The sequence below is a fragment of the Glandiceps talaboti genome, chromosome 14 (assembly GCF_964340395.1).
Source record: "Glandiceps talaboti chromosome 14, keGlaTala1.1, whole genome shotgun sequence".
Classification (NCBI taxonomy): Eukaryota; Metazoa; Hemichordata; class Enteropneusta; family Spengelidae; genus Glandiceps; species Glandiceps talaboti.
Window position 1 is genome coordinate 19,466,573 of NC_135562.1, and position 12,739 is coordinate 19,479,311.

The window sequence follows — 12,739 nt, forward strand, 5'->3', positions numbered from 1 at the left end:
TACCATGGCAACAACTTGTTTTCGAAAGTAGGAGTACATTATCTTATGGTTGATGGCATATCTGGCACTGACAATTACAAGTGAAGTAGTTTACAGACAAAATGTTGCTGGGTATACCATGGCATAGTCTAGAAGCTATCTGTGGCTTCGGATCTCAAAATCACTCTTTACCTGTCTAGCTCAACGAGAAATCATGAACCAAAAGTTGTTCATGCAAATGTTAGAATCTGATGTGAACAGTGTATTATAAAAGCAGTATCCTGATATGATAAATGTATCATATCTGGACATTATGTAACTGCAGCTAACTTTATTGTGCAGAATTCTGTCAATTGATTCATAAAGACAGTGTTACAAAGACTGTGGGTGGTTTCGCTTGAATGTGAAATTTCATCTCAGCACCTCGTTGAGATAGACGTGAGATCTGAAGCCACGGATAGCCTCTAGACTTACCATGACCTTGTCAAAATGTAGCATTTACTACTACTTATGATGTAATATATCATGTTTTTACCTTTTATCAAAGTAATACAAATCAGCAAAGAATTATACAATATCTAGAATCTCTTGCAAATATTTTTTTTTGAAAATTTTAAAGTCTCTCCCCCCAGGTGTCAAAAAAAGACACCCATCTAGTTAAGAATTAGTTGATATGAAAGGCCAACACACCACCCCCGTACTCTTTGAGATTTGGTTTGACCCTATTATCAAGGGTCATTCCATTCATGAAAGACAGGTGATATAAGAGATGGTGCGATTCAGACTGCACAATTATTAAGTTCATGCAGATAAGAATCATAGCATATGCTATAGACTTACTGACTAATCTGACATTTCATTGCCTTGTGTTATGATACAACCATTGGATTTCATAGTCTGTTAGGTATGATGTGTCGTGCCACACTTATCGGCTACCCACTCAGGGGTTGATAGATGTGTGAGGGCGCCCTGTCATGGCCACACCTATCAGCTCCCCACTCAGGGGTTGATCAATGTGTGAGGGTGCCCTGTCATGGCCACACCTATCAGCTACCCACTCAGGGGTTGATCAATGCACGAGGGCGGCCCATCACGGCCACACCTATCAGCTCCCCACTCAGGGGTTGATCAATGTGTGAGGGCGCCCTGTCATGGCCACACTTATCAGCTACCCACTCAGGGGTTGATCGATGCAAGAGGGCGCCCCATCACGGCACACCTAACAGACTATTATTACAACATGACAATTCTAGTTAAAAGTGTACACTGAAAATGACTCAATTCATTTGTGAACTGTTTTTGTCTTTTGTATATTTGGTTATATTTACTGCTGCAATTAGTGGAAGCCAACAATCTAACTCTTATAATGTAAGATTGGTGAAATATTTGTTGGTAGTATCTCTCAATGGAACAACAGAGAATTTGTGGACACTTTTGTTTAGCACTTAGTTTAGCACTTTGTTTAGCACTTCCCCTCTGACAGACAAAGTAATGCTTCATGTTAGTCAAGACAAACAAACACTTTTATTTTTAGTGTTTTCACTCCGACAAACAAAGTAATTATGTAAAGCTATAAATGAATGTAATTGTTACAGAATCTATTGGTCAACAGGCAAAATGTTATCATAAGATGATAACCACTGTTTCAGTTCTAAGTGACGACAATCAGAGATATTCATAAACCTAGCATAGGATGTGAACATAATGTAGGGAGGATGAGGGTAGCCCCCCCCCCCATTTTCACTATCGCACTTGAATGGTTCTCAAAATGGAAACATGGAGAGATGTGAAATGGTGTACACAATTCTAGCTAAGCTGTAAAATGCAGCATTCTTGATAATACATTATAAAAACGCAATGATCTTAATTTTGAAAAATTTGATGCACCCATTGACATTATCAAAGAAAGAGAGAGAGAGAGAGAGAGAGAGAGACAGAGAGAGAGATACAAATCATTCTGAATTCCAAAACTACCTATATTATGATAGACGAATGAAAAAGATTGTACTACAATAATAATTATCAGTAATAGAAGCTCCAATCAGAAAGCCTGTTACAGAAAGATCCTGGTTTCATTATTACAAGTAATTGAATTATGAAAGAACTGAAAATTTCTATGGTGATTTTCATATTTGACCTGAGGGGCCTTTTCACAAGGCAACATAAAAAGACCACTTAGAAGCAGCTAGTTTAGAGCAAGGGAATGTCAAGAAACTCGAGTACTCTTAAAACTACTAACTTTTGGGACATCATATTCAATTTCTTATCAGTTGGGATAAATCATTTTAAAAATTAATTAAAAAAATATCACAAAAAAATTGAGACTGAAAGCAAACCATGAATTTCCCTTTATAAGATTGTAAAAGTAACATCGTAAAATTAAAAAAAAATTGATGTTAAGTGAGTGATTCCTCCCTCAATAGTTGTTGATAAAGAAAAAAAAATAGTTTCTTTTTCATCAATGTTTCAGTCCCTCTACTGTTCAACATTTTTGACCACAAAAGGATATTTCTTGATTTCTTTATTAATACCCTGAACTTATGGAATAATACTTAATAATACTACAAACTTGTCATGTCTTGATAAAATTCTTTGGTTGTACTTTGATTTCATGTGAGGTGGTCATAATTGGTTTGTCTTTTACAGTGCCTGTCTTGCTGTGTTAATTTAGACTTAGTTTTCACTTTTGTCATAACCAGGAGAGTTATATTGTTGGTTTTCTGATCTAGTGATTTTACTACATCATCTTCATAAAGAATTATACCCTTTGAAGCAGCACAGAGATTTATTCTAAATTTGACATTACGACCAACAACTCTGCTCAGTCTAGATGGATCAGATCTTATATGTAAACCTAGGATGTAATCACAGCCTAATGAGGAGGGTTGCCAATTGTAAATGGCAAATAGAAAATTCTTTGTCTGTCTGTCTGTCTGTCTGTCTGTCTGTCTGTGTCTGTCTATCCATCCATCCATCTCTGTCTGTATGTCATTCTGTTCATCCATCCCTGTGTGGGTGTGTGTGTCTCTCTGTCTGTCTGTCTGTCTGTCTGTCTGTCATTTGAGTTAACACACACCTCCTGTATCTATATAGACAAGTTATGGCTTCATTTTGTGTTGGTAAAAACACTATTGAGCATTGTCACAGAGTACTTTGATTAATATGTACAAATTAAAATGTTTGTTATTCATTACAACAAAATACTGAGACTACTTAACTCCAGGGGGCGCTATACAGAACAACCAAACTATCATTGAATTAAAAAAAGATCTCTTTTCTTGCCTTAATTATTGTTGTTGTTGAATGACAATTTCAAACAAACAGTAAACAGCAAACTGATGAAAGAAAATTGTGTGAACAAGACAGGTAAATAGAAGATGTATAGTTTGAACTATAATATTAACATTGTATGATTTGATTTGATCTGTTTTGAATCCCGTAGAAATTCAATATGATGTCCCTCGTAAAACAGAAAAAAAAATCACCACTTGCCTATACATAAATGGAATGTTTTGAAGTTATCAAATGATAGTCCCTGCACTGTAATACAAATAATCATATATTTATTTTTGTCCATTTACTTATTTGGAGTCTTTTGGCTTTGGCAATGGTGTCCTGGCTGTTCTGTGAGTGGTTCCACCATAGCCAGCCCCCTTAGTTTGATCTCTGGTTCTCCCGTATTGCATAGATGGTGAACTGCTGCTACTACTGGTCCTGGTTGGAGTAGAACTGCGTGAGAACTTACTCTGAGTTGAGGGGGATGAACTGCGTGAGAATTTACTCTGTGTTGAAGGGGATGTGGCACCTCTGGCTGTAAATGCTGATGTTTTGACTTCGTGATATCGTCGTGGTGAGCGTTGACTTTGTGATACGTCAGCGGTGGTGGTGGTGGTTGTTGGTGATGCGATGTCCCCTCGACTACTTCTACTTGACCTTGATGGTGACCTCGATGGTGATGAGGAGTATGACCTTAACTTGGCGTCCCCTGTCAATGTCAATGTCAAAGTTGACATATATTAGGTTACTACAGCAACAGAATGCGTAAAAATTGGCAGATATGTGTTGGTGTATAAAAATAAAAAGGTTTCTTTTCCCTATTAAAAGCTAAAAGTAAACAGTCTCAACATATGTGTCTTACAAACATGGGTTTTACACTCTCACACCACGCTAAACCTTAGTATATCATATCTGTTACATCTCTGCTCATAGTGCCTCCACTGGGCAGAATGTTTTTCATATCTTTACTTCACATATTTTATGGGGCAAAATACCACCGTATACAACATGGCTGGCATGGCAAATGATCACTTTCTACGCTAACAATAGTATACTGCCCTCTATCAGCATGGGTCAACAAATACAAGTCACTTTCTATTCTGAGAGTAGTATACTGCCCTCTATCAGCATGGGTCAACAAATACAAGTCACTCTCTATTCTGAGAGTAGTATACTACCGTCTATCAGCATGGGTCAACAAACACAAGTCACTTTCTATTCTGAGAGTAGTATACTGCCCTCTATCAGTATGGGTCAACAAACACAAGTCACTTTCTATTCTGAGAGTAGTATACTGCCCTCTATCAGTATGGGTCAACAAACACAAGTCACTTTCTATTCTGAGTATACTGCCCTCTATCAGCATTGGGACTAGACAATAAACAGAAGTCCTCGGCATGAGTACATCAATTTAATGCTTCCAGAATACTCAACAAATAATTCATTGATTGACAACAGTCAAGACTCCTGTGTTGCTGGGCAACCAATTACAAATCATCCTCAGATTGGTCAAAACTTATCTTGCCATTTTTATGCAAGCCTTTCAAATGTAGCACCAACATATCTGATAGGCTAACATAGCCAAAAATTACAATCTAATCAAAAAATTAACCAATCAAATTTTCTGACAGTTCAAGTAAAGTGGGTAGTACTACCTCATGAGGCTCCCTAGGCTGTTGTTGTTGACCATATCTCAGACGAACACCCATCACCTTGCTTTTATTAACATGACGAACTGTGAGAAAGAATACAGCAGTTGGAGGGTTTGTGTTTTTTTGTTGTTGTCACAGTTTCAATTGGTGAGAAAACCAGCCAAGGTTACATGAAGTAGTGATTCACCGTTTATTAAAGTGATCGGTTAGACTAGGTTATTAGGTTATTACGCTAGGTTATCATGGTGGTTATAAAGTGTATATGTGGATTAAACACACATTTTAGTTTACCTACCATGCTTAGTCATGTGTGTATAGTCTAGCTGCTATAACTTTGGGCTAACCTGCATACTTTGAAAGTGACCAAAAGTCACCACTGAGGGCGCTATACCAAAGCCTGTACCCAAACAGAGGTATTTGACTTTCAGCTTCAGATTCAAAGTATTACTACAAGACTTATGTGAATCTTTGATTTTGTTGTCAAAAAACATTGTCAGATCGTTTTGTTTCCAAATGTTATCATCTAGTACCACATGTCTGACAAAAAGTAGCTAGTATGTCACTTTTTTACATTGAAGGCTGAATCATCACAATTATTGATGGTATATTTCACTAAAACCACTGCTAAGACACTTGTAAATACATTGTATATACACCTACATTTGTACATCTATATTCAAAGGCCAGTTTGAGTTTAAAATGTTTGGGTGTAATTTTCACTGATAATTTACTCGTCACATTACGTATCCATCATGTTATTGGCTTAACTGATATTTCAAAACAATGCCTAAATTATTCAATGAAAATTAATATGTTGAGGAAACTGCTATTATTACATACATACAAGAGATTACTTGCACTGAAAATATCACTGCAAATGATATGCAAATGATATGCAAATGATATGGATGCGATCATTGGTTCTACATGAAAGTGTGTGATTGCATATAGTGTCATTTTTACAGATATCTGTTGTTGTTGGATAAACATGTAATAATAAAAGAACCCCATGTTGTATGAATGCCAGAGTGGGTACTCGGAGGTATTTGCACTTGTACTTGCAGTGTTTCCTGCTGTACTTTCATGAGTGTAGATAACACAGCAAACACTCCAAGTACACCACACTGGCACTTGTGCATCATGGGGTTCTGTCATATTAATTTATCAAATGTGGCTATCATTGTTATCATAAGATTTCAGTGTCATTGTCAGACAGCATACATTGACATTAAATATTATATACTACACTAGTTTGATTAGGATTATTTCTGTATTTTCACTTTGAGTCAAATAGTTCATAAACTCAGTTTCTTGTGTTATAACACTTTTAATAATACTGAGTTCTTTAATTTAATAATCTTGGAATTCAATCTATCCATTAATCCTTAGGTATTACCGTAAAACATTATTTATTTATAAAACGCAATGATGAAATGTTTTGTCTTCTATGTGATTATAGTAAATAATGGTAAACGGTTACTTTCTAGGAATTGTGCGCTAATATTGTACACACAATTACTTTTGTTATTCATGTCTTGAGCTGGAGTTTAATATCACGTAAGAACAAAAGATACACCTGTTAAACCCATGCTGTTTGAAAGCACACCTGGTACAACTGTTTCCTATATGACAGCACACTTGGTAAACACACCTGGTTAAAACTATGGTTTCTGTGACAGCACACCTGGTTCAAACATAATGTGAGTGACAGTGTGTCTGGCTCTGTCATGCAGACACCCCTGGTAAACCTAATGGTCTATGTGAGAACACACCTGGTAATCCAAAGTTATTTGCAAACACCTGTGGTTGCACTATACCAGATGGTCTCCATGAGAGCACACATCAATGGTTGAACATAGGTCTCTGTGATAGAACACCTGGTAAATCCATGCAATTGGAAAACACACCTGGTAAACCCATGCTGGCTGTATACACACTTGGTACAACATGCTGTTGGAGGACACACCTTGCAAACACATGCTTTTTGCAAAAAATACATGGTAAACCCATGCTGATTGACAGCACACTTCTATGCACACTGTACTTGGTAAACCCATGCTGTTTTAGGTCATACCTGGTGATCATCCATGCTGTATACAGTACATATTGTGTACATTTCATAAACCAATGTTATTTATGAGAACATCCTGTAAACACATATAAGTGTGTATGTACACCTGGTAAATGAATTACGGTACATCCAAGTGGACAGCTGCATGGTTAATGTAGTAAAGTGAACACTTGGAAGGTGTACCATTCTATAACAATTACTTGATATGACCAGTGTTTTGGCGATATCATTTGCTTCTCTGAAACAGCTATAAATAGTTTTGTCTTTTTCGGTCTATTTTAGGGTGTTTTAGATATATTATATTTTCCTCTATAAATTGTAAACATCAACACACAAATATAAGTATAGGTGTGTTAATATTAATACTGGCATGCACACGCACACAGACACACACACACATACATACATACATACATACATACATATAGACACACACACAGACACACACACACAGACACACAGACACACATACACGATATCTCAGTATCAGTAGTAATACATGTATGTGGAAATGGCCTCGTCTATTGATGTACATGTATTATATGAAGTCAGATGGAAAGATAATTTGTACAGATTTGTTAACATGTTTTTTCAGGGCAACCAGGCGTACTATAAAATATAAAATATGTTGATGGGGGTGTATGGTGTCCTTGTCATCCCTCCCCTAACACAGAAAGTAATTATAACAGTACCAACAATGACTGATCTTTCAGTGAACTGGACAATAGTCTTCTTGTTAAGGTCTATTTGGTATATCTTGAAATGATTTGAAAACTTTTCAGTGGCCATTTTAACTCATTACCATAGTTCTCACACTTTAAGTATGTTTTGTGTCTCCCCTATCCCTCATAACAAGTTCATGTATGTTTAGTGGTACCCTCCTCCCACAGCATTTTATTACCTTACCCTCTCCCCACAACCTAAACACATGGCATTCTATTATATCCCCCCCCCCCCCACAACTTAAACACAGCAATCTAATATATCTTACCCTTCCCCTTCCCCCACACCCTAAACACACAGCAATGTAATATATCTTACCCATCTCCTTCACTCCCCCACACCCTAAACACACAGCAATGTAATATATCTTACCCATCTCCTTCACTCCCCCACACCCTAAACACACAGCAATGTAATATATCTTACCCATCTCCTTCACTCCCCCACACCCTAAACACACAGCAATGTAATATATCTTACCCATCTCCTTCACTCCCCCACACCCTAAACACACAGCAATGTAATATATCTTACCCATCTCCTTCACTCCCCCACACCCTAAACACACAGCAATGTAATATATCTTACCCATCTCCTTCACTCCCCCACACCCTAAACACACAGCAATGTAATATATCTTACCCATCTCCTTCACTCCCCCACACCCTAAACACACAGCAATGTAATATATCTTACCCATCTCCTTCACTCCCCCACACCCTAAACACACAGCAATGTAATATATCTTACCCATCTCCTTCACTCCCCCACACCCTAAACACACAGCAATGTAATATATCTTACCCATCTCCTTCACTCCCCCACAACCTAAACACACAGCAATGTAATATATCTTACCCATCTCCTTCACTCCCCCACAACCTAAACACACAGCAATGTAATATATCTTACCCATCTCCTTCACTCCCCCACAACCTAAACACACAGCAATGTAATATATCTTACCCCTCCCTTCCCCTCCCCTCACAACCTAAACACACAGCAATCTAATATATCTTACCACCACCCCCCCCCCCCCCACACACACAACCTATGTACAAACAGCAATCTATTATCTTACCTGAGTAAGTATGTCTGGTGGTAGTGGTTGTACTTGTGTGTTGACTTCTTCTATGTACTGATGGTGACATTGATAGTGACACTTCAGCTTTCTCTGATCTCGCCATGGGATCAATAGTAACTCTGGATTCTACAGTTCTTTCAGTATAGCCTTTATCTTCTGGATCTAGCGTCAATTTCATCTCCACAGTTTTCTGTTCTGGATTGCGCCGGTCATAGGTCACTTTAGACTGTACAACCTTTTCTGTCCTTTCTTGTGACCTTTGACCCTCAGATGATGACCTCACAGGTTGATTGTCACTAAGTGTTTCCCAGGATGGTTCTACAGTAAGTTTCATTTCAATTAATCGTTCTGATTTTTCACTAGGTTCCAAAGTTAGTTGCGACTGTATAGTTCTTTGTTCTAAATTAACACGTGTCTCTGAAGTCTTTGATTTGCGCTCTATTTGATGAACACTGGAGTCCATGGTTTTTCCGCTACCTTCAGTTTCTATTTTACTGGGTTTAACTCTACCTGGTGCTATGTGAATTGTTCTCTCTGTCCTAACCCTAGGTTCTGTACTAGTTCTTATTGATTTATCTTTGGGTTTAACACTAACTTTCACTTCGGATTTTCCATGTGTTGATCTTGTTGCCGTAGTGACATATTTAACATCTCTCTGTGCAGATCCGTTAGATCTGAACTTCTTGTCTCCTGTCTCTGATTGTCCTGCTTCTGTTCGCGTATTGCCCCCTTTAGTTGTGTTCTCTGAGATCCGTGGTACTGTTACCATGGTAACCTTCCCCTCTAAGGGAGGGAGTTTAGTATTGGAGGTAGATGGCGGTAATAGGTCCATACTGTCCATTTCAACTTCCGCGGTGCCTAATGTTGACCCATCGACCACAGTAGCCTGAAACCCGTCATTTTGTAGACTTTTCTGTTGTTTTTCATGTTTTGCATCCCTGAGAATCTGCTGCCAACTGGTTTTATTCGTTAAAAGATTATTGCGCATAAGTCTGTTCAGTTGTGAAGGTATAAGTCGTTGCCAGGCTAGGAATAATGGCTCTACTACGTACTCTATAAATCCTGTAAGGAAACAGAAATAGGAATGAATGAATGAATGAATGAAATGGATGAATGAATGAATGAATGGATGAATGAATGGATGAATGAATGAATGAATGAATGAATGGATGAAATGGATGGATGAATGGATGGATGAATGAATGAATGAATGAAATGGATGGATGGATGAATGAATGAATGAAATGGATGGATGAATGGATGGATGAATGGATGAAATGGATGGATGAATGAATGAATGAATGAATGAATGAAATGAATAAATGAATGAATGGATGAAATGGATGGATGAATGGATGGATGAATGAATGAATGAATGAATGAATGAATGAATGAATGAAATGGATGGATGAATGAATGAATGAATGAATGAAATGGATGGATGAATGAATGAATGAAATGGATGGATGAATGAATGAATGAATGGATGAAATGGATGGATGAATGGATGGATGAATGAATGAATGAATGGGTGTATGAATGAATGAATGAATGAATAAATGAATGAATGAATGAATGAATGAATGAATGAAATGGATGGATGGATGAATGAATGAAATGGATGGATGAATGAATGAATGAATGAATGAATGAATGAATGAATGAATGGATGAAATGGATGGATGAATGGATGGATGAATGAATGGATGAATGAATGGGTGTATGAATGAATGAATGAATGAATAAATGAATGAATGAATGAATGAATGAATGAATGAATGAATGAAATGGATGGATGGATGAATGAATGAATGAAATGGATGGATGAATGAATGAATGAATGAATGAAATGGATGGATGAATGAATGAATGAATGAAATGGATGGATGAATGAATGAATGAATGAAATGGATGGATGAATGAATGAATGAATGGATGGATGAATGGATGGAGGGATGGGTGTATGAGTGAGTGAGTGAGTGAATGAATAGATGGATGAATGAATGGATGGATGGATGGGTGAATGAGAGTGAATGAATGAATGAATGGATGGATTAATAAATTCATGAGTGAGTAAATATTATTAAGTAATTGAATGGATGAATGGATGGATGAAGGAGTGAGTAAATATTAAGTGAATAAATGAATGAATTAATGAGTGAATGGATAGATGGATGGACAAATGAATGAATGAATGAATGAATGAATGAATGAATTATAAATGAAATCTGTAAGACATTACCTGCTTGTATGTTAGCAACAGTTGTTTTGTATCTGTCACAATTACTGGTTATAGGAAGATTTAGACGTCGTTCATAGTCACCTAGTCAAGATAATAATCAAATCAAATAAATTATACATTCAATATTATTACAGGTAGAGAACAGTCAACACACTGAAGTATAAAACAAAAAAGTGAAAACACACATTCATTCAGTTCAACTTAGTAAATGCAAACAATCACGTGGTATTTCATCTGATCTGTCTTGATCAGCAGTTGTCAAGTAGGAAGCCATAATAAAATAGTTTTATAAATTAAAAATCCAAAAAAACTACCTAATTGTCATCCACATGGCCAATTTGCTAGACATTACCTTGCTGGAAGAATTCCTCACAAACACGTTGACTCCATTTTTTACTTGTATTCCAAACTCTACAGGGATTACAAATGTCAGCACACTTAAGTGCAATCTGTCAAAAAAAAATAAATATTATATAAATATAAATATAAAATATAAAATATAAAGAACACCATATAAAGTAAGATACACAGGAGCTGTTACGCGTACACAGTATTTCAGGCTGTTGCGATCATCAGACGACTAACTGCATAGTTCTATAAAGTTCAAAGTTCAAAGTTTAAAAATTATATTTCATGTGATATTGGTACCACAGTGGAAGTTGGTCTAGATGTATCTGTCTTTTCTTGTCTTTCGTTGAACGAAAATAATTAACACAAGACTACATGTAGTTTAATTATTCGTTCCTGTCGAGTATGTCATGTGTAGAACAATGCACAATGGCAAAATGTGCGGACGTGAAATCACTCCATCAAAATATATCAACATATTCATCAATTATATTTAGGGTCTGCTTTAAGATTCAATCTAATTATTTAACATATCTTGATTTGGTATTTCTGTCCTATCTCTATGACAACACTATTCATCAGCCAATCAACAACTATGTCACTTACCTGAAGAATAAAATGTCTATGTTCGGAACTAGTGAGGTCTAAATCTCGTCTTTCAAGATGTCTCTGAAAGTATAAACAACTGAGGTAAGTAACACTTTAGTAAGCAGATAGGAGTCATGAATATTCATTGTTCACCTAACACATATGCATGTATGTATGTTAAGTTTCATGAGGCAACGGTGCATCACTACTTGAACAATGGAGGTGAAAAAGAGTTTCAAATTGGTGTTTTTTTGGCAATCACACAAAATGTGTATGTCAAATGATGACATGACTCTCCAGAACCCAAAGTTTATTGAAAAAAAAAATCTTATTTCCTAGAGAGTAGTTCTCCTTCAATAAAATGACAGGAAATAAAAATAAATACATACCTCAAATCTTGTTAGGAATTCTTGTTGTCTTGTGATATCTGTTGATAATATAAATGATTTGATATACCATTCTAATTGTAATTTATCTTCTCTTTTAAAATGATCTACTAGTCCTGTTTCACTTAATACTGCTATAGCTGACCGCCAGTGATGGTTCTCTAGGACTGATGAATTCTAGAAAGATAAAAAGAAAGAAAAAACACTCAAATTAAAACATCGCTGTCTTTTTATTAGTAGTCAAACTGTGATGTATTCAATAGTCAGTTTGATGGTTTTCTCTTTCATTTACTGTAATACTGCTATAAAATCAATACAAATTAAAACATCTGATATTTTTTATGGGTCAAACTGTGATGTATTTAATGGTGGTCCACTGTTTCATTTAAT

General features: G+C 36.4%; 1 protein-coding gene across 1 annotated transcript in view; it reads right to left on the reverse strand.

The window, feature by feature from the left end:
- Nucleotides 1–2,011: 2,011 nt before the first annotated feature.
- The window catches only part of LOC144445719 (uncharacterized), a 72,073-nt gene continuing 61,345 nt past the window's right edge, over nt 2,012–12,739 (reverse strand). Inside the window, exons 9-14 of the mRNA XM_078135361.1 lie at nt 12,353–12,526; nt 11,982–12,044; nt 11,380–11,476; nt 11,028–11,108; nt 8,783–9,847; nt 2,012–3,964 (exon numbers count right to left, since the gene is read on the reverse strand). Coding sequence (XP_077991487.1) covers nt 3,561–3,964; nt 8,783–9,847; nt 11,028–11,108; nt 11,380–11,476; nt 11,982–12,044; nt 12,353–12,526 — 1,884 coding nt within the window. The 3' untranslated portion in view covers nt 2,012–3,560. The remainder of the gene's footprint in view (nt 3,965–8,782; nt 9,848–11,027; nt 11,109–11,379; nt 11,477–11,981; nt 12,045–12,352; nt 12,527–12,739) is intronic.